At 36.4% G+C, this 22658-nt stretch overlaps 3 protein-coding genes, 1 long non-coding RNA gene and 1 other non-coding gene across 12 annotated transcripts; 2 read left to right on the forward strand and 3 right to left on the reverse strand.

Annotated features, from left to right (window-relative positions):
• Positions 1-2528: 2528 nt before the first annotated feature.
• Positions 2529-2635, reverse strand: LOC125582627. Its single transcript, XR_007320084.1, has one exon. It is a non-coding gene; the product is annotated as a small nucleolar RNA R71 (small nucleolar RNA).
• Positions 2636-8830: 6195 nt separating this feature from the next.
• Positions 8831-10092, reverse strand: BNAC02G37340D. The gene has a single exon (XM_013865334.3). The coding sequence runs from the start codon at positions 9701-9703 to the stop codon at positions 9068-9070; it is 636 nt and encodes a 211-aa protein (XP_013720788.2). The 5' UTR covers positions 9704-10092; the 3' UTR covers positions 8831-9067.
• A 4468-nt stretch (positions 10093-14560) lies between these two features.
• LOC106401620 (inactive LRR receptor-like serine/threonine-protein kinase BIR2) lies at positions 14561-16930 on the forward strand. The gene has a single exon (XM_013842165.3). The coding sequence runs from the start codon at positions 14775-14777 to the stop codon at positions 16581-16583; it is 1809 nt and encodes a 602-aa protein (XP_013697619.1). The 5' UTR covers positions 14561-14774; the 3' UTR covers positions 16584-16930.
• Positions 16931-16980: 50 nt separating this feature from the next.
• Positions 16981-19282, forward strand: LOC106439428. Of its 8 annotated transcripts, none has more exons than XR_007319098.1 (6): positions 16981-17300; positions 17372-17537; positions 17769-17843; positions 17949-18080; positions 18569-18774; positions 18887-19282. It is a non-coding gene; the product is annotated as an uncharacterized LOC106439428 (long non-coding RNA). The 8 variants fall into 8 exon arrangements; XR_007319094.1 differs by having other exon boundaries at positions 16982-17300; positions 17372-17541; XR_007319096.1 differs by having other exon boundaries at positions 16983-17300; positions 17414-17537.
• Positions 19283-21354: 2072 nt separating this feature from the next.
• Positions 21355-22658, reverse strand: LOC106424560 (CLAVATA3/ESR (CLE)-related protein 25). The gene is made up of 3 exons (XM_048746988.1): positions 22298-22658; positions 21819-21880; positions 21355-21727 (listed from the first exon to the last, which is right to left on the reverse strand). Exons 1-2 carry the CDS (start codon positions 22564-22566, stop codon positions 21847-21849), a joined length of 303 nt encoding a protein of 100 aa, XP_048602945.1. The 5' UTR covers positions 22567-22658; the 3' UTR covers positions 21355-21727; positions 21819-21846.

Here is a 22658-nt window from a genome sequence, read left to right on the forward strand (position 1 = left end):
TATCATCATATATTCATAAAACATAAAATGAAAACTATATATATGTATATATATACCTTCAGCTAAATCTACAAAACACCATATTGTCATACTCATACCTCTCAACATGTTCATCCTAATATTTAGAGTTTTATATTTTTTTTGGTCAAAATGATTTGGAGTAACATCTATAAATTTTTAATCAAAGACATTTTTTAGTAATAATATTAATTAAATCACATAAAATAAATTATAGAATTAGAAGATAACACCAAAATATTTACAATTAATCACAAATTTTTGGATTTGATACAAAAATCATAAATGCGTAAAACTCGTGCGGATGTAAAAATCAAGATTTAGTTATTTTTTATGTTCACCTTTTCTAAGTTTCACATATTATTTTCAGTTTTACGCATTTTAAACAATAAAAACATCCCATTTCTTTTGAAGATTACTGATCCAACAGTGCATTGATATCTTGCATATTTGCATTGTTTTATCTATTCATCCATGTGCATTTTCATCATAGAGATTAGGATTTAGACATGTTTAGGTTGCATTTTGCATACATGAGTCTCTATTAGGTACTGGAGTGCCACATGGAGTTCTTAGGGACATTTGGATGCATTTGGAGCTCGAAGGAGGTGAAATAGGTGATCATTAAACGAGCAGAGCATGGGAGCGACCTCCCGGAGCGACATCACGAAGTCGCTGTGTCCCACCTCTCAGAGCAACCTTCCTAAAGCGACGCCATGAAGTCGCTCGCGTTCTCGTTACTCCGAACCGTCTTAGATGACCCTGGAGCGACCTCTCAGAGCGACCTACCAAGGTCGCTCCCGATCCAGAGCGACCCGTTGGAGCGACACACCAAAGTCGCTCGCGACCTCTCACCCGGAGACACCAAAAATTGGCCTTGGAGCGACTTCCCGGAGCGACACCTGCAAGTCGCTCCGCGTTACTTTGCTGCCGAAAATCATGATTTCCCGAGGACCTTTTTGCAATTTATTTTGGACGTTTTGCACTTGGAAAAACCTATGTTTTAAACATCTTTTGTAGCCACGAGGCAGACCATCTTTGGATCTATTGAGAAATACACAAAAACTCTCTTGAGAAGTTCATCTCTTGGATTTTGATTGTTATGTTCTTGTGTTCTTGTTGATTTCTTATCTATTTCTCTACATGATTAATCTGAAATCCAATATGGGTTTAAGAGGAATCATGGAGATTAGTGAGTAATCACCTTTTGAATTCATGGGTTAGGGAGATCAAGGGTGATTAGGTTAGTTCTAGGATGTTTTAGTGTAGATCATTCTTGTTCCTTGCTAGTAGAGTATTCATAATGCATCTTCTGAGTTGGCCACTCAAAAGTTGATCAATAGGCATTTCCCACCCAAAAGGTGTTTGATGAAATGCCTGAGACAACTCTCCTAGGCTTTTAGTATACTTTGCCAAAGACATTTGTTGTTAAAGATGCTAAGATAGCTAATAGACTTGTTCGTAATGATTGCTTTCATATTATTCAACCAAAGACATTTGATGTTTGAGATATGTTAGCAAATGAGCATTCATCTAGACATAGAGCTTGCTTAGAATTGTGTCTAGGCTTAAGGTTGATAGTTTGATTGATCATTTGCCATCCTTAGTTCGATACTTGATCACCCAAGGTCTAATCCCTATGCCCATGAGTTCTCTTTTCCCTTAGTCAAGAAGTATCATTCTGTTATTGCTTTCTAGTTTTAGTCATAGCTTAAAACCCATCTAAATCATTGGTTGCACTTAGATTAAGTGAGTACTTGCATTCTCAGTGCTTTGATATCCCTCAGAACTGGTTCGACAATCACTATACTACAACATTTGTCTTAGGAGCCTTGAAAACTCCTAACATCAAATTGGCGCCGTTGCCAAATTCTGAGTAGATTTAAACATTGAGATTTAGTCACTTGCTTGAGACTAAGTCATTTTAATTTTGTTTTGTTACTGATTCTTCTTCTTCACCTACCTTTCACTTTCAGGTGTATGAACTTGAGGAGCAGGGGTCCATCAAACCTAGTTCCAATAGTAGCAGACATCAGAGCTTTTGAGAGGGAGTGTGCTAGAGCTAGAAGAGAAGAAGAACACCAGGCCCACTTGGATATTGATATGGCAGATCCACCGCAAGGGGCAGAACACCAACCGCGGGCAGCTCGACCCATTGGCACTTACGACCGCCCCAACATACATGGTCACAGATTGGAATCCGAGCACCAGCTGTGGCAGCCAACAACTTTGAGGTCAAGTCAGGACTCCTCAACGTGATCGAGAACAACAAGTATCATGGCTTGGCTCTGGAGGACCCATTTGATCACTTGGATAGGTTCGACAGCTACTGTGGGTTGTCAAAAACCAATGGTGTGTCCGAAGATGCCTTAAAGCTCAAGCTATTCCCTTTCTCTTTGGGGGATAAGGCACGTCAGTGGGAGAAGTCTCTACCCAGCCACTCTATCACCACTTGGGATGAGTGCAAGAGAGCATTCTTGGAGAAATTCTTCTCATCCTCAAGAACTGCTAAGCTGAGAAATGAGATCTCCAGTTTCCAACAGAAGAACTTGGAAGGATTCAGTGAAGCCTGGGAGAGATTCAAGGGCTACCAAGCTCAATGCCCACACCATGGTTTCTCTAAGGAGAGCTTGCTGAGCACATTCTACCGTGGTGCTCTTCCTAAGTACAGGGCCAGACTGGATACAGCTAGCAATGGGTTCTTCTTGGGGAGAACTGAGGAAGATGCAGAGGAGCTGGTTGACAACATGGTAAAGAGTGATGCAGTCTACAGTGGAGACCACGACAGAAGCAGTCGAACAGATGATAAGCAGACGAGGAAGGAGTTGAAAGCTCTACAGGATAAGATAGACATCCTCCTTGCTGATAAAGCCACACAAGAGCAGCTGCACTTTGTTGGTAACCCAAGCCAAGATACACCACCTGTTGTCCATGAGGTTGAGGGTTTGGAAGGTCAGGAAGAGCTGTGTTTCATCAACAACAATGGTAGCTGGTACAAAAAAGAGCCCAACTTTCAGTACAACAACTACCAACAGAAATCCTATCCCAACAACCAACAGAGTGGTTATCCGCCTCGAAACAACCAGCAAGGCAGCTATCAACCTCATCAAAACCCTCATCTGGTTCCTCTGCTCCTCAAGAGAGCAGCACTGACACCCTGCTGAAACAAATCTTGGAGTCTCAGACTAGAAGTGAGAAGCATGTTGGTTATGAGTTGAAGAACCTTCATTCCAAGATTGATGGGAGCTACAATGAGCTCAACAACAAGTTCTCACATCTTGCTTCTACAGTCAAGAATTTAGAGAATCAGTTTGCTTCCATGAACACTCACCAGACTCGCCAGCAAGGATCTCTACCTGGAAAATCTGACCAAAACCCCAAGGAGGCCAAAGCTATCACCCTTAGGAGTGGTAAGCAGTTACCTCCTACAACCCTCACCAGGGATGCTGAGAAACTAGGTGAGGAGGTGGCCATCAACTTAGATGATGAAGTGGTGATTGTTGATGAGAAATTCAATGATGAAATCTTGGAGAAGATTGTGGAAGCCAAGGGTAAAGGAAAGGTTGGGGAAGAGAAGAAAACAGTGAAGGATGGTGAAGTTCTTGCTCCAGCAAGTGAGAATTCTTTTGTTCCTCCTCCCTATGAACCCAAACTACCATTCCCTGGTAGATTCAAGAGGCAGCTGCTAGAGAAGTACAAGGCTTTGTTTGACAAGCAAATGAGTGAAGCTCAGGTTGCAATGCCCATCATCGATGCTTTCATGTTGATTCCTCAATACAACAAGTTCCTGAAAGATGTTGTAGCTGCAAAGAAGAAGGAAATGGAAAGCATGATGATTCTTACCCATGAGTGCAGTGCCATCATCCAAAGGCTTGATGTTCCAGAGAAGTTAGAGGATCCAGGATGCTTCACACTACCTTGTGCTCTTGGACCTATGGTATTTGAGAAATGTCTCTGCGATTTGGGAGCTAGTGTCAGCGTGATGCCTTTGTCTGTTGCAAAGAAGCTTGGATTCACTCAGTACAAGAAGTGTAAACTCTCTCTGGTGTTAGCTGATCGTTCAGTAAAGTACCCTGTGGGCATCTTAGAGGACCTACCTGTGAAGATTGGAAGGTATGAGATACCTACAGATTTTGTGGTGCTTGAGATGGGTGAGGAGGCTCAAGACCCATTGATTCTTGAAAGGCCATTCTTAGCTACAGCAGGAGCAATTGTTAAGGTGAAAGAGGGCACGATTGATCTCCATTTGGGTAAAGGGCATGTTCTCCACTTTGACATCAAGGAGAAAATGAAGAAACCAACTGTGTTCGGGCAAGCCTTCTACATTGAAGAGATGGGCACTCTTACTGATGAGCACCTTGAAGAGTTACCACCTGAGGACGACGAGGAGGGAGCATCTCCCTACTCATTCTCCATAGAAGGTAACCCACTACTTTCCCTTGTATATACCATTTCGTTTTTTGCATATTAGTTTTCTCTTTTTGGGTATCTCTCTCTCCTTGACAACACAGAGACTGTGTCATTTAAGTTTGGGGGAGGTACCAAGTATTTGATCACGTTTGCTTTGATGATTTTGAGTCTCATGCATTGCATTATACATATATATTTGCATAAAAAAAAAAAAATTCATTTAGTTTGCATCATTGGCATTTCTAGGAGAGTCTAGAGCATATAGGTTGCATTTACTTGCATTGGGAGCAATGATTTGAAATGCCTTGTAAAGAATTACTTTGCACCTGAATAGCTTATGCACCTCTCAAAAACACTTGTATGCTTCGAGCCTTGAAGACTCTTCCTGAAACTTGTTGATTGCTGAAACTCAGTCTTTGAAGCCAACTACAACCTTATTTGAACTGAACGAACTTAATGCTTCTTGCTCATGGTCCCTTGTGTACTGAGTCATGGCTATACACACCTGAGTTGTCACATCCTTTATGCCAATCTTATTCTGACAAACTCTAGTGGTAGACCACTCCCAAAACCTTTCCCTCCTTTTAAGCTTTCATTGTTTGATGAGTGAGGCCTTCTTCGGAAAGTCTTACATGTGCATAATGTTGAGAGTATCGGGAACGACAATGCTTGATCTTCATTCTTGCTAGATTGGGCACTCTATTGTCTAGCTATAGGTGGGGGGGGGGTGAGAGTTGTGATTATGATTTGGGAGCAATGAAAAAGGAAAAGAAATAACTCTTTGTGTTTAAGTGAATTGTCTTACTGGGATAAGTAAAAAAAAAACTTCTAGCTCAAGTTATGAAAAGTCTTGGCCCCCATTTAAAAAAAAAAAAAAAAAAAAAAAAAAAAAATATGAAAAGAAAAGAAAAAGAAAGAAAAAGGGGGCTAGCAAAGTTGTTAGGAGCTAAGTAATGTTTTGAGGTTGTTAAAATCCCTTGTAGATTTCAAAGAGAAGGAGTTAATGTTCTTAGGATCTTTTGGTGAGAGATGTGAGTTGGGTTTGACATTTGAGAATGATTGTGTAATTGTATGTTTGGGAAAAGGGTAGAACAATGGAGATTGAGCATTGTATGCATGAGTTGATCCCTTTCTTAGATATATTATGTGCAATGTCAAGGCTACTTGTTTCGAGAGTAAACCACCTTAAAGATTTTATGTTTCGAACCTCTTGAATCACTTGAATAAAAGCCTTCCCTTACTCAACCCAATGACTTGGACCAACTGACCATTTGCAAGAATTCACTTGATGCTATGCTTAATGAACTTGAGAGTTGGCTGATTTGCATGTGTGAATGCATGATGATGAGTGTAGGGATGAAAAGAGTTGAATAGGCCTAGAGAAGCTAGAGTATAATAAGAGAGGATGTACTAATGCTGAATTTAGATGTTGATTTGAGTGCTTTGTGTGTTTCTTTTGGCTATGAGCTCTCACCTTCAAACCTCTCTCCCTATGAGTTCTAGAAAGTTCACTTGTGGACAAGTAAAAGAACAAGTTTGGGGGAGTTGATATCTTGCATATTTGCATTGTTTTATCTATTCATCCATGTGCATTTTCATCATAGAGATTAGGATTTAGACATGTTTAGGTTGCATTTTGCATACATGAGTCTCTATTAGGTACTGGAGTGCCACATGGAGTTCTTAGGGACATTTGGATGCATTTGGAGCTCGAAGGAGGTGAAATAGGTGATCATTAAACGAGCAGAGCATGGGAGCGACCTCCCGGAGCGACATCACGAAGTCGCTGTGTCCCACCTCTCAGAGCGACCTTCCTAAAGCGACGCCATGAAGTCGCTCGCGTTCTCGTTACTCCGAACCGTCTTAGATGACCCTGGAGCGACCTCTCAGAGCGACCTACCAAGGTCGCTCCCGATCCAGAGCGACCCGTTGGAGCGACACACCAAAGTCGCTCGCGACCTCTCACCCGGAGACACCAAAAATCGGCCTTGGAGCGACTTCCCGGAGCGACACCTGCAAGTCGCTCCGCGTTACTTTGCTGCCGAAAATCATGATTTCCCGAGGACCTTTTTGCAATTTATTTTGGACGTTTTGCACTTGGAAAAACCTATGTTTTAAACATCTTTTGTAGCCACCAGGCAGACCATCTTTGGATCTATTGAGAAATACACAAAAACTCTTTGAGAAGTTCATCTCTTGGATTTTGATTGTTATGTTCTTGTGTTCTTGTTGATTTCTTATCTATTTCTCTACATGATTAATCTGAAATCCAATATGGGTTTAAGAGGAATCATGGAGATTAGTGAGTAATCACCTTTTGAATTCATGGGTTAGGGAGATCAAGGGTGATTAGGTTAGTTCTAGGATGTTTTAGTGTAGATCATTCTTGTTCCTTGCTAGTAGAGTATTCATAATGCATCTTCTGAGTTGGCCACTCAAAAGTTGATCAATAGGCATTTCCCACCCAAAAGGTGTTTGATGAAATGCCTGAGACAACTCTCCTAGGCTTTTAGTATACTTTGCCAAAGACATTTGTTGTTAAAGATGCTAAGATAGCTAATAGACTTGTTCGTAATGATTGCTTTCATATTATTCAACCAAAGACATTTGATGTTTGAGATATGTTAGCAAATGAGCATTCATCTAGACATAGAGCTTGCTTAGAATTGTGTCTAGGCTTAAGGTTGATAGTTTGATTGATCATTTGCCATCCTTAGTTCGATACTTGATCACCCAAGGTCTAATCCCTATGCCCATGAGTTCTCTTTTTCCTTAGTCAAGAAGTATCATTCTGTTATTGCTTTCTAGTTTTAGTCATAGCTTAAAACTCATCTAAATCATTGGTTGCACTTAGATTAAGTGGGTACTTGCATTCTCAGTGCTTTGATATCCTTCAGAACTGGTTCGACAATCACTATACTACAACATTTGTCTTAGGAGCCTTGAAAACTCCTAACATCATGCATGACCTAGATCCTCCCCCCCATCCCCTCCAGAATTTCTTTTGCTACACACCCTATAAAAATTATAAAATATATACACATGATATTTATAACGTTTAAATGGTCAATTGCTAGAAGTATTTGAACGTTTAGAATTTACAACATTTGCGTCCTCTAAAGATTCCAAGGTGATCGATCACCCATGAAGATAGTAAAAGCGACTCAGTAACTAACCAACCAACCAAGAAAGATATGACATTTATATTACCTGTATTGTTTATACTTTATAGGGTTTTACTGTATATACATTCACTAAACAGGCGCAAGACGCATATATCCACCAAATCATAAAAGACGCAGGTTTCCTTAAGTGGCAAAAGGCTTCTCAGCCATTAGTCATCACCAATTGCTTTTCAACTTGGCTTACTAGGAGTGACTATCGCTCCTTCACAACCACCAAACCTCACATCATCTCTCGACGTAGACATCGACTATGGACGATCACTATTTAGTGCTTTCGTTTTTTTCTTAGATATTTTGATTTGAGGGATTAAATACAACACAATAAATATACATTTTCATAAAATTACTCTCTCCGTTTCGTAAAGATTCATATTTTAGAAAAAAAAAAAGTTTCAAAAAGATATATTTTTTTATCTTTTCAATGTATTATTTAATGAAAAATTATAAATTTCAAAAAAAATTAATGATGTTTATTGGATTTTTATTGGCTAAAAATTATGAAAATTGTTATTCACAAAAAACAATGCATGTACAATCCAGTTTTAATGTGTTTTCTTAATACGTGCGAAAAATCTAAAATATGTATTTTTTTAAAACCGATGGAATATCCTATAAAGCGGACCAAACACTAAGCTCAACCAATAGATTTCAAACAATGACTGGGAGTTAACTGTTCAGCCAAAAAATTCTACAAAGCCATTATTTAGATTAAAACTACAAAAAAACTAGTCTTTATTTATTGTTGTACTTTAGCCCCTATTATTAATAGTAGCGTTCATATCGCAGGGTACTCAATGTTTTGCTTTGCTTCTTGCATTAATCTTCAGCCCGCTGAAGCTTAAGAACTATCCCCAACCACGACCAAAATACTCATCCTTGATGAGACAATCGATCACTTTGAGAACATAGTAATAATTTGTCCAACCAATTATCGTCAATACTTTTGGGGTTAGTCTTTTGGGCTTGGGCTCCATACATTTGGGCCGTATTTGCTGTTTATTCCGTCTCGCACAGACGGAAAAGAAAACAGTAGCTTCCAGTTTGGGCATACCAGGCAGCAAGTGAGTAGCCGATGCTACTCGTCTTGTCTCATCTCTCTCACTGTTTGTTAAGAGATGGTGTCTTGTGTACATGTTTCGCAATAGTAATTGTCAAAAAATTTTGAGGATTGTTCAGAAACTAACAAGGATATGCTATCTGATGTAAGTTCTCACTTATCAAAAGAGCTGTAGATGAGATGCAGCAGCCAACATTGCCAAGCAGAAAATTTTGCAAGTCTTAAGCTTACTTCTTCAAGGAGACTAAATATGTTGACCCTTACGAACTATATTTTTTCTCATTTCTTAACAACTTTAGTGAAAGCCTATCAAGATACTGAAGCTACATTGTTCAATATAGTATTTGGGTTCTTATGACATTAAATCAGTTACCAAAAAAAGATTGTAGAGGAACTCTTAAACAGAACAAGTGACCTCCCGACCTAAAATGCTAATGTCAGAGTCTTTTGTTCGCATCTTCTGGTTAGTTTTTCTGTCTCTACCTCTTCTTGCATCAAGTACCAAATGTTGCCTGAACGTTGTGATGAAGGCCTCTACTCTCTCGTTCAGCTCCTCGTTGGATAACCTCCCTGGCTCAGATTCATCTTCTTTGTCATGAGAGTCTACTGAATCCTTGTGAAGCAAGCAATCTTTCACAGTTTCCTCGAACTCGGGACATACACTTCTCGTCTCCTCCACGATACAGTTCTTGATCACTTCCTTAGGCTCCACGACAACGGAACAAGCTGGTTCCTCCACTACCCTTGTCTTCTTGGCCTTCTTACTCTTCCTCTCTCGCATCATCCTCAACGCACCTCCTCGACGAGTCTTGAAATTGTGATGAGTCTCGCCGGAAACAGGACGAGTCGATGTGAAGTAAACGGCTAAGAGAACAACGTTGAGTAGAAGAAATACTAAAGAACGCCATTGCTCGATCAAATAAGATACAGAGTAGAAATGTTTTAGACAAGCCATCGAGAGAACAACGAATGCAGTCAACAAAGACGTACACATGTTCTCTTCCTCCACTCTAAGGTCTCTCTTCATCTCCATTGCTATCTCTCTGTCTCTCTCTCTTTCTTTCTCTGTTCTGTTCTTTCTTCCTCCGAGCGATGAAGCTGAGATTCTTATACGAAAATATTTCAAGATTCCTTAAGGTGGGTCCAGACACAAATGGCGAACAGAAAGAACAAAATGAAAAGACAGGAGAAGGAGAAGCAGAAGGAGGAGGAGTTGGAGACAAGAACAGGCATGCCCTCTTCATATCTAGTTTTATTACAGACATTGTATTATTACTTTCTTCTCAGGCTTTTCTGATTTCCTCTGTTTTTTTTTCCTGCTTTTCCTTGGGGACCATTCTTTCTTAAAACAATCATTTTTACCAAAAAATCATTTTTCAACTTCCACTATACGTAAATGTCTTTTTCATTTTTTTTTTTTAAATATGCTAATTTAATCTACACATCAAATGAAGATTTTTCAACCTTAATGTTTAACATAAATAAATTGGTTTATAATCAATTATTGAAATTTACGTCTTTATAGATACATGCAAAATAGCTCACAATGAACATTTTTTTTGTCAAACCAATGAACATTATATATATGAAAAGTATTTGTTGCCTATTGGGTTAATATTTTCTTAGTGAACAGAAAAACCAGAGAAGTGTTAGCTACTCAAAGTTCTGTGTTCAATGGGGAACCGCATGCTAGCAAATAGGTGGGAAATGGAGTAGTTTTCGCAGAAACTTGGAATTGTGTAAACAAATGATATTTTTGAGTTGATTTTTAAAAATATATATTGAATATTATAAGTTGATAACACTACATCAGGAATATTTAAACCTACAAAAAACAATAATTAAAACAAATTACACGCCTGCTGCTCTGTCTTGTTAATTCCTTCACAGCAGTGTGGCCCCATGTTTGCTCGTCTTTCCAATATACATAATAACAACTTTGGTTCCCCAAATTCAAATGACTCGAGAACATTGGGTTGTCACAATAAGGTGGAATTAAAAAAATATGGAGCTGAACATGGTTTCCCTTTATAGTACTAATACGAACCGTCGAAATGCTTTTCATTTCACTTTCAGCCGATAGGGCATATCAAAGAAACAAAATGTTTTTCATCTTCTTTTTTTTTTTTTTTTTTTTTTTTTTTTTAATCTTCTCTTTTTTTTTTTGCTAAATTTAAATGTATAAACTCAGATTTGAACCCATGACCTTAAACATGTATACAAAAACAATTACCAATAGAGTTATACACGTTTTTCATCGTTTCACGTTCAGGATCATGCAATGAGCTAGGATCAGGAACAAAGTTAATGTTGAGAGAGAAGCAAGTATCTACAACATCTTGACTAGGATTCAAACTCTTAACAACAACCTTGTGAACAGAGATTGTTTCTTCTCTTCCTTGTTCGCAACATGTAACACACTGTAAAGCCTTTGGTTTCTCCGGTTTGGGAATCGTGCAAAACCAAAACTTAAACATACATTCGGGCTGGGCTATTTCCATCAAATAGGCTGGGTTATTTAAAAGACAGTGGACCTTAAAACTTCAGAAAAAGGTTAGAGTTGGTGATGTGGAACTATCAACTAAATTGCCATTATGGCCTTTTTGCCATTTTGGTCAATTTCACTATTTGAACACACAATTTTCAGCTGGTTAATAATAATTCAACTATTTACGAACATTATTTTAATAGTCTTGCATATGAATATTGTGAAAATCCTAGTTTAATACCTGACTAGCACTATATAAGTTTTGTGTTTGGTCTATGAAAACACTCGAGTGATAGCTACAATTAGTTTAAAGGTTGGTCAATAAAGGAAGGCCATTGGATGAGAGAATATTTTGCTAAGATTTTGTTTTTGGATGGTCGTATGATTATCAGAGCAATTGTGATCATGTATAGGTAGGTTAGTTAAAAACTATTTAAAAAGAAACAGTATCATTGAAAAATTCCTACTTGTTGAATATAAAAGTGCACATTTGACCACACTAAACCCATACAGACCTAGAACCCAATTTGCTGTCACCAAAGGTCTACGGTGACAACACACACGCATGTAAATACAGTAATAGTATTGAACTATTGATTATCAAAGATACAGATGCATTATGCATTTCTATCAGTTGATTTTTATAATCTTTTTGTTTTATATCGTTTTGAATGTAAGCAAAGTTAATATTGCAAAAAGCTGCTTTCGAGGTCATACCAGAAATACAACAAGTTGTCCATAATAGATCGCCTTAGTTATAGACCATCTCCAATCCACCCCTATTTCTATCTCTATATTTTCTCCTAAAATAGAGCAACTCTATTATAGAGATGAATAGAGCTAGAAATTTTAATCATTGCCCGCGGGTCCCGCCCCGTTTGACCCGCCGCGGGGCGAGTGCGGGTCGAACCATTTGAAATTTTTAAATCGCGGGTGCGGATGCGGGTCGAGATTATTTTGAGCGGGGCGGGTGCGGGTCAGCCGAATTTGAATCGCGGGTACCCGCCAATCCGCAAATTAAAAAAAAAACATTTTTGAAAAAAAAAACATTTTTTCGTAAAATATATAAAAAACAATAAATATTTGTATAATTTTAATTATAAATATATTTTTTAATAGTATTTTTTAAAAATAACTATTATATAAATAAAAAATAATTATTTTTAATTAAAATAATTATTATATAATTAGAAAATAATCATTTTTAATTAAAATAACTATTTTTAATATAATTAATATTACCCGCGGGTTTGGCGGGTTACCCGCGAGTTTTGGCGGGGCGGGTGCGGATATAAAAGTTTTTGTTTGCGGGTTATGCGGGTCGAGTTTTTGAATCGAAAAAATGATTCGACCCGCGGCGGGGCGGGGCGGGTCGGGGCGGGTTGACCCGCGAACCCAGCACTAGAGGTGAAAATGCTCCAATGTATGCCTCTATAACAGAGTTCCTCTATTTTTAGGGGAAAATATAGAGATATGATATTTCTACATCTAAATATAGAGGCAAAAAATAACTTTACTCTATATTTTTTTTTTAAAATAGAGGAACTCTATTATATAGGCATACATCAGAGCATTTTCAGCTCTATAATAGAAATCTCTATTTTAGAGAAAAATATAGAGGTGTAGATTGGAGATGCTCTTTTAAGTGTGGATTCTCTTAGTATTACAAAGTTTGGTATGCATATGCAATTTACTTGAAAAAATGTTGTTCGAGATTGAAATCAGTGTTGATGTATAAAAATAATACAACTAAAACTCTTTTTTTGACAACACAACTTAAACTATTTAAAATATTGACAGAGAGAATACTTGATTTCGAAGTCATAAACCCTTTTAATATTTAATTAAGATGGTGTTATGTATAATGATTAATTACTACACTAAGATAACACATGCACTTTGTGTAGGGTGAATTTATTTATATATATTATCAAAAAGTTTTTTTTTATATATATTTGATCATTTCATTTATACATATACAATGTTTTTTGTTGTTATTATATAATTTCTTTCCGATGGACCGGATCAATTTTTATTAAAAATTGTGGGACCAAACTATAATTAATATATCATGGGTTGATCGGATTAGACATTAAACAAATTATGACACAAAAATCTTAATTTTTTTTTTCACCGAGTACATTCTTGAAAAAAGTGAACAGTATTGTCTCCACAGTTGAATTATTTTGACATTTTATCTTCCATATAGTTTTGAAAGGTTTCAGATCAACCATCAAATTGATACATGTCATTTTAATGATTTTAGTCGTATGCTTAAGGAAAACTTACATTTTTGTAATTTAAAAAAGTTCAAAATATAACATATAAGAAAAAATATAACATATAAGAAAAAATATAACATATAAGGTTCCCTCACTTTTGTAATTTAAAGTCGTTTTAAAAATATTAAAATATAACATATAATGTTTTCTCATTTTTGTAATTTAAAATAATTTAAAAAATTCAAAATATAACATATAAGAAAAAATATAATTTTTTTATTATATGGTTAATGTAATTTTTTATTTTTTTAATAATATAAAATTAAAAAAAATGAAGAAGGATGCGAAAACTGTTATCAAATCTTTATTATTCATGGTTCATATCGGTTCTAGGCAAATTTCAAAATTAAAATATTAAGGTCTCAATACGCTTTCAATGCATATTTCAAAATTAACATATTTATGTATTTTAAATGGTACATAGTTTAATTTAAACAATATTAATATATATATATTAAATAAAAATTCATATTAATATGATTGTATGATCATTTGTATTTTTTCATAACAAAAAAATTAAACCATTGATCACAAAATTTTCAAAGGGATTTTTAACATTTTTTGTAATTTAAAGTCGTTTTAAAAAATTCAAAATATAACATATAAGAAAAAATCTATTTTTTATTATATGGTTAATGTGATTGTTTAATTTTTTTAATAATATAAAATTAAACAAAAATGAGGAAGGATGCAAAAATTGTTATCAAATTTTTATTATTCATAATCATTAATTGTCATATATATGTTAATCATATTAGGTAATTCCGTAGTTTTTATTTAAAGAAAAAATACACACTTCTTATATTTTGGGTTAATATAATGTTCCTTAGTAATTGAATTTGGACCAACATTTTTTCAATTGATTTTTAAGCTGTCACATAAACTAAATTGTCTAACATCTAAAGATGATCTGTTTTTAATTAGTATAAACTCAAGATTACAACTTTTTAAATGATACTTAATTAATACAGAGGAGATGCCAAGTCAAACTTGAGAAAAAATAAACAACCATATCATTTTATCAACCTTACAAACTATTCGAATATTCATCTACTTATTACAAAACCAAAGAAAACTTTCATTTTAAATGCTGATACTTTTCAAACAAATAAAAAGAGAAAAATTAGTTGTTGTTTTTTTTCCGGTCTTAAGATGAACAAGAAAATAAATACAAAAAGACAACAAAGTCGACGACTCCTCTTCTGCATCTAATCTCTAACCCTTTTGAGACGACCGTTCAACGCGTCTTGTCTCTCTGCAACTCCATTGGCAGATACCAAAAAACATTAATTCCAATCCAAACCACAAAAAGACCTCTCAACACTTCTTCATCCATGGAGAAGATCATCCCAAACCCCATAAAGCTTCTTCCTTTATCAATCTTCATCATCCTCCTCCTCTGTTTTTCTCCCCCCGCCATGGCTGCCGACGAAGACGACATAAAATGCTTAAAAGGAATCCAAACCTCCCTCACCGACCCTCAGGGAATCCTCAAATCATGGAACTTCGCCAACACAACCCTCGGCTTCCTCTGCAACTTCGTCGGCGTCTCGTGCTGGAACAACCAGGAGAACAGAGTCATCAACCTCGAGCTTCGAGACATGGGTTTATCCGGTCGGATCCCAGAGTCCTTACAGTACTGCGGGAGCTTGCAGAAGCTCGATCTGTCCACCAATCGCTTATCCGGTAACATCCCTCGAGAGCTCTGTACTTGGCTACCGTTCTTGGTCTCTCTCGATCTCTCCAACAACCAATTGAACGGCGAGATTCCTCCTAGTTTAGCTGAGTGCAGATTCGTAAACTCTTTGGTCCTCTCTGAGAATCGGTTAACCGGTCAAATCCCGGTTCAGTTATCCTCTCTAGGGAGGTTAGCGACGTTCTCCGTCTCCAACAACGACTTAACCGGTCGCATCCCTTCTTTCTTCGCCTCCTCGGCTAAGTACTCATCTGATGACTTTGCTGGGAATAAAGGTCTCTGCGGCCGTCCTTTGTCTTCAACCTGCGGAGGGTTAAGCAAGAAGAATCTTGCTATAATCGTTGCAGCTGGTGTGATCGGTGCCGCTGCTTCGATGCTGTTAGCGTTTGGCGTTTGGTGGTATTACTACGGTACGAGGAAGAGAAGGACTTTGAACGAGGAAGGAGTTAGTACCTTAGCGCAGAGGCTTATCAGCCATAAGCTTGTGCAGGTCTCTCTGTTCCAGAAGCCTCTGGTTAAGGTTAAGCTTGGTGACCTCATGGCCGCGACTAACGGTTTCAGCTCTGAGAATGTTATTGTTACCACTAGGACCGGGACCACGTACAAGGCGGTTCTCCCCGATGGGTCGGCGCTCGCGGTGAAGCATTTGAGCGAGTGTAAGCTCGGGGAGAAGGAGTTTAGGTACGAGATGAATCGGCTGTGGGAGCTGCGGCACCCTAACTTGGCTCCTCTTCTTGGCTTCTGCGTCGTGGAGGAGGAGAGGCTTCTTGTTTATAAGTACATGTCGAACGGTACGCTGATGAGTTTGCTGGAGGGTGATGAGGAATTGGATTGGTTAACTCGGTATAGGATCGGTTTGGGTGCGGCCAGGGGTTTGGCTTGGCTTCACCATGGGTGTAGGCCTTCGATACTCCACCAGAATATTTGTTCGAGTGTGATTCTCGTTGATGAAGATTTCGACGCGAGGATTGTAGATTCAGGGCTTGCTAGGCTTATGGTTCCTTCGGATAATAACGAGAGTAGTTTCATGACTGGTGACTTGGGTGAGTTTGGTTATGTAGCTCCAGAGTATTCCACCACAATGTTAGCTTCGTTAAAAGGTGATGTGTATGGACTTGGGGTTGTTCTTTTGGAGTTGGCTACAGGGGTGAAAGCTCTTGGTAAAGAAGGTTTTAAAGGGAGTTTGGTTGATTGGGTGAAGCATCTTGAGAGCTCGGGGAGACTCGCTGATGCAATTGATGAAGAGATTAGAGGGAAAGGGTGTGATGAAGAGATTATTAAGTTTGTTGAGGTTGCTTGTAACTGTGTGGCTTCAAGGCCTAAAGAGAGATGGTCTATGTTTAAGGCGTATCAGTCGCTTAGAGCTATGGCTGAGAAACAAGGCTACTCGTTTACAGAGCAAGATGAAGATTTCCCTTTGATTTTCAACACACAAGAGAATGAATGAGACAGTGTGAAGTTTAAAGCCTTATGCGAAAACCTTATCTTGAGGTAATTATTCGTCTATAGCATCTTGTACTACCGTCCTACTACCAAGTTAGAAGATGCATCATTCCATAAAGCTTCTAAAAATGTATTTGTAGACTTGTGTTATTGTAAAAGAGAACAAAGTGTATATGCTAAGTGTCTTCCCTTGTGTCTCCAAAAAGTAAAAAGACAGTCCCTCTATTCCAAATAGATGATGTTACATGACGTTTTAATAGTTTTATATTAGTTTTAGTTTTATTGAAAAATGTGAGATAAATGATATTTTATAAATTTTTTTGATAATTAATTAAATTAATTTTTGTTTATCTATATATATAAAGAAAGCATTGTATCTCTCCTGAGGGCTCCACGTCGGATGCCACGTCGGAAATAGAGTCTCTCTCGCGCTGACACGTCAGATCCGCAGCGTATCATTTAAGTGTGATCCGGTTGTTACGGGCTTGGCATTTGGGCTTCATGCTATGTCCGTACGCGGCCCGACTACCACAATCTCCTCCTGGTAGAACCCTAATCATCCTCTACGCTCGCCTTCGTGATCTCCGCTCTCCTTCGATCGGCGCAGCTGCGCTCCATCTTCTGTAACGGTTCTTCGATAATTAATGGACTTAAATCGTCTTAAATCACCACTGCGAAGCTTCCTCCTGCGCTGCTCCTCTGCTATAAAAAGATCTCACCGGTACGTATCGCGTTACCTACACTTTAGTACTCTCACGACTCATTGATACTCGAATCTGACCCACCGCTCAGTTTGCATTGCGGTTGTGTCAGCGATCTCTTCTCAATGCACAGATCATAGTGGCGTTGTGTCTTGCAGCGGCGATTGATGATGTGGAGGATCCGGTTCGGTTAAGGCATGTGTTTCTTTCTAGGCTGAAGAGAGGTGATGAATCAGAAGATGAACAGACCTGACTTTGTAGGTATCATAATTTTTCAAGATCTGTAATCGTATTATATTTTTTCTGGATTCGTAGTTCATTGGCCCAACGTTAATTGGAAAGGTGAGTGTTACCTTGATTTATGTTTAACGCTTCGAGTTTGTTCCTAAAGCTGTGTTTTTTTTTTTTTTTTTTTTTGTGCGACTTCCTAAAGCTGTGTTTTTTCTCCCTCACATTCATGTGTTTTTTGTTGCTGTTGTTTCTTGCAGTATCCAACTCAGCATACTTTGATTGGTTGGTTCCCCTCTCATATTCATCATCAAATTGCTTTCTGCAGTCTCCAAGTAAGCTATGAACATCTTTCAAGAATAGTACGTTACTTTTACTTTGAAAATTTTCAATCCTTTGTATCAGAAAGTAGTTACTAATTTGCATCTTTTGTTTTCAAGTCAAATAGTCCTAAGGAGAAGAAGAGATACAGCCATAAACAAGCATTGGATATTGACGATGCAAACACCGTCTCTATCACCATCAATCATCTGCCACCTCCAATCAGTTTAGGACTTTACTAGGATTCTGGAGTTAAGTTTTTGGTTAGACCATTTTTTTTTTTTGTTTGCTTGCTATGTGATACTTGATGTAATCTTTGCTTGAGACTGCTCCTACTTACGAATTATATGATTCCAGTCACTGTGATGTGTTTGCCTGAGTGTGTTAAACACGTCCTGTCTATTTCTATAGCAATGTGATACTTGAGAAGAAACGTTCTATGTTTTATGTTACTAAAGTGATGTTGAAGCTTTGTTTCTTTTCTCTATTTCAACCTTATATTTGAGTCTCTCTCTCTCTCTATTGTTCTGCTCAGTTATTTTAGATGAATATAGTGTATGTATCCTTTCCTTCTTTATGCTTAGAGTGTTTTCATCTTTACTTGGACAACTATCTGCAGTTTCATGTTAGAATATCTTTATACACCTTGGAGAGAATCCTTTTTGAATCGCTGTTTCCTTCAAAATGATAACCTAACATTCTTCTATTTACTTCATTACTTGTGGTGTTACATGCTCAGCTTCTTAAAGATTGCGGCACAACACCAGCTACACCGGTTTAACTTAGGAAAGCATCTGAAAACCTGGAAACTCCTCAACGTGGAAAACAATTTACATCTTCCCAGTTTGATTCTTGGATCTCCAGTTACTCTGATGTAGTGTTTCACTTGGATGAGAAAACACCTGAAGCCTATGGAGAGGAGGTTTCAGAGCAAACTCCTAGCAGGTGAAGACGTGCCAGATGTTACTTTTCTCAGCTAGATTCTTACATAACTTAATAAGTTCTGAACGTTTCATGGATCTTGAATTTACTCTTCTTTTTTTTTTTCCAATATCAGTTGCATAACGTATTCCCAAAACAGTGCAAAGATCTCCACTGGATATAGCCATGCTGGTGAAGAAAGCTAAGGAAGCATTGGTGCTGCATTCAGGGATGGGGTGGATATAACTAGGCACCAAGTTGCCACTGACAGCAACGGGAAAGAGAAAGTCAGTGCGGTTTGAATGTGATTTTGATCAGTCTTACTTATATATAGGTTTGGGGTGTCATTATTATGGAAACGAAAGGGCGCAAGTAAGGATTTTAGTCATACATCATTTTTCTCATAAGTCCATTTTCCACACACCCTATGGGCTTATTAGCGGAGGTTCTATTCGTTTTGTTCGCTACACGCCATCCAAAATGAACCTAGAATTTATTTATATATGCTAAATTATCATCTAAAAAAAAGTTTGACGATAATTTCGTTTGATAAAATATGTGTAGTACAGTGGTTATTGAAATATAATTTTTGTATATATTGTAACATATGTATAACGTTTGATTTAAAAATATTCAACAGATACATATTAGGGCAATTCTTTAAAATAGCTATTTTTAAGTTTTTGTTACAACAATAGCATTCAAAAAATAAAATGATCAAAATAGATTTTTTTTAATTTTTGAAACTTTAAATATTTATTTTTTATTTTTTAAATTTGAAACTCTATCTCCAAAACTCCACCTCTTGATTTTAAACCTTAAATCTAGATTATTAATCCTTGGATATAAGTGCATATTTACTTTTTAATAAAATTTATTTTGGTCATTTTCCTATTTGAAGTTTATTTTTGTGAAAATAAAATAAAAAAGGCTATCCAAAGAAATTTTCATTAAAAAACCACGTAAAACTTCAACATATATAATATATTATACGCAACGACTTCTAAACACAAACATTAAAATAAAATGTAATAAATTTAATCTACATAATCCCTCCACACCTAAAGATTCTTAACAGCTATAAAAATTCTAATACATTTATGTTGCAAATGCTAACACAAAACGCATGCAATCAAAATACACAATAAAATTGTCATACAAATCACACATAAGTTATATTCTGTGCGAAGCGCGGATCGATCCTAGAACGTTTATAGTTGGTTCAACCATGAACCAGTCAAGTAGTCTGATTGGATCCATGCTAGGTAAAGTTTACTGTTTTACATAATTAAAAATATATTTCAAAGAGAGTAAGAAATCAAATAAATATTAAAAATAAATATATCTCAAAGAGAGTAAGAAATAAAATAAATATTAAAAATATATAAAACATAAAATAACTTATATGTTAAATCTCAACTGCAATTCTGAATAATACCACTACCAGTATTGAAAAATGTAAAATAATGACATAATAAAATGTTTTTATTTTGATAAACATATGTTTTTAAATAAAAAAACAAAACTAAATAATAAATAAATTTTTAAATTATTTATAAATTATTAAAATAAATAAACATATATTTTTATAGCATAATTATTATTTTCAAGAGAAATTAAAATATTTTTTATTTATAAATTATTAGTTATTTTCAAAATTGTTAACATAATAAAAAGTTATTAGTTATATTTAAAATTGTAAAGACTTTTAAAATATATTAGAAATATGCATTGATGTAAGAAAAGTAAAATATAGTTTCATTTATACAATTTCAATAAACCTATTAAAAAAGTTAGCCAACAAAAAAAGGAAAGCTGAATATTAACACAAAAACTACATAAATAATATTAATGATTAATATATATTATTAAACTAAACATTTAAAAATTTAAACAAATATTAAAAAGTATAATAAAAGTCCCGCCCGTAGGGCGGGCCGACCCTAGTATTTTTAAATACTACTTGTTAGAAAACAGTGCATATCTTGATTTTTGTGCTCTCTGTCACAACATCAAACTATTTTGGAATAGAAAGGGAGTATTGTGTTTGTTTTGGTGTTTATGACTAACTGATCAATAACAAGGTTCTGAAGAGAACTGTTATAGTAAGAGCAAGCGTCTTTCTTGTGTTTTGGAAGAGTGACAAAACAAACTTTTACTTGTGTTTTCTTTTAAGAACCTAAAGGAACGTGCAGAACCAGAATATATGTCCCATGCAGAACAGGATAAAGAGGGCTTTCTCTGCAGAATCTTTACTTTAGGGTCTGCTTCTCAATACAGTCAAAATCAAACCCTGGAAAAAAGAAGTTAAAGAATGCAAGAAAGAGAGAGAAAGGGAGGTTTTGCATCAATACATCACTCCTTTTGTATTTCACTTTGTCAGATTCTCAAAGTTGAGAAGAACCCAAAAATGAAAGTAGAAGTGAATCTAAAGTTGTACAAGGACAAGCTTCTAATAAGAGGCAAAATCATTGAGACTCTCTTAGTTGTTGTAGTCGTGGAGATATATTACAAGGCATAGATTATTAATAAATCAGTAATTTAAGGAGAAAAATGAGTTTTTGAAAACAGACAACTTTAGTTTAATGGTTTGCTTTAGCAGAGGAAACACAAAAGCAGACTTTAAACTTAAATAAATAAAAGACAAAAAAAGAAAGAAAGGACTATGAAGAAAACATAAGCCTATAATCAATACAAATGTTATTACAAAAACCCTACAAAGTCCTTAAAAGTCTTAATATCTGCATCAATGTTCTCTCTACACCTTTACTTTTAAAAGTTTGTAATCTCCAGACACAATGTTCCCAAAAAGAAAAAGAGAGCAAGACTTCACCTTTGGAAAACAGAGCAAGGCTTTCACAAGCTATGTGTTCTTAGCATATAATCTGAATCTGAAGTTATGGACTGCCCCAGAAGAAAAAAGTAGCTTCTTGACGTGAAAACGCAATTGAGAAGGTCGAGTTATCCACTATCTTGTCTGAAAAAGGTAGAGAAACTGAAGATGAACTAAGCCCACAAGAGACATACATTATAATGACATGATTATCTATAAAAAAAAGTTTGCATACCTTACAAGTCGTATATATTGGAGCTAGATCATACTCGTGGTGGCCGTCTTGAAGTTTCTTTCCTGAAGAGATAGTTTTGAAACAAAAGCTCAGTAAAGTTGAGTCTTCTGCTATAGAACTTTAACTAAAGTGGTCAAGTACGTCACAAGTGTCTTTAATTAGTTCTTTTTAAAACATAGAAATTAGAGAAACAGTGATAACATTATCTGCTTTCTAAGGACAAATAAAAGTAGGAAGGAACAAGAATTCCACAGGCTAACAATCTTTCTAGAAACCAGTAATTATCGGTATATGTGTAAAGCTACATCTAATAAAATCTTGAATTCAGCAAAAAAAAAAAACTAATACTAGAAGATCAGTTTTCTTGTATAAACATATACTTAAACCAAGTTCAAGACCACATCCTCAAAATGATCTCTGATACCAAACTCAAATAAGAAAATATAAAAGATAGAACTATGAGAGAAAATATGATGAACCTGTTGTGGATAGGATCAGCTCCATTTGGAACTTTCCGCTTGCTAACATGAAACAGATTCACATCTTTACCACTAAAACGCAAACTCTTGACCTTTTCTGTTGATGGAACACTTGGTGCAGCGTTTGCTAAGATACCAACAAGAAGAAACACAATAATAACAAGAGACACAACAGCTCTAACCAAAGCACTAATGCCACTTCCACCCATACTGCAACGTATGTCCCTACAGCTGAGCAACCAAACACAAGAATAAACTGAGCAGAACATTCATGATGTTGGTGAAGTGACTGTCACATAAATAGAGAGAGAGATATGGACAGAACAAGCATTTAAGTTGTTTTTATATACCTTGGAAAGAC

Source organism: Brassica napus, chromosome C2 (genome assembly GCF_020379485.1).
Source record: "Brassica napus cultivar Da-Ae chromosome C2, Da-Ae, whole genome shotgun sequence".
In the NCBI taxonomy this organism is placed as follows: Eukaryota; Viridiplantae; Streptophyta; class Magnoliopsida; order Brassicales; family Brassicaceae; genus Brassica; species Brassica napus.

Excerpts from the sequence above, each read along its gene's own strand:
- BNAC02G37340D (XM_013865334.3), bottom strand. The coding sequence starts at position 9,703 with ATGGAGATGAAGAGAGACCTTAGAGTGGAGGAAGAGAACATGTGTACG.
- LOC106424560 (XM_048746988.1), bottom strand. The coding sequence starts at position 22,566 with ATGTTCTGCTCAGTTTATTCTTGTGTTTGGTTGCTCAGCTGTAGGGAC. Across the intron at positions 21,881-22,297 it reads GCTGATCCTATCCACAACAG|GAAAGAAACTTCAAGACGGC; the intron begins GTTCATCATATT and ends CTATCTCTTCAG.
- LOC106401620 (XM_013842165.3), top strand. The coding sequence starts at position 14,775 with ATGGAGAAGATCATCCCAAACCCCATAAAGCTTCTTCCTTTATCAATC.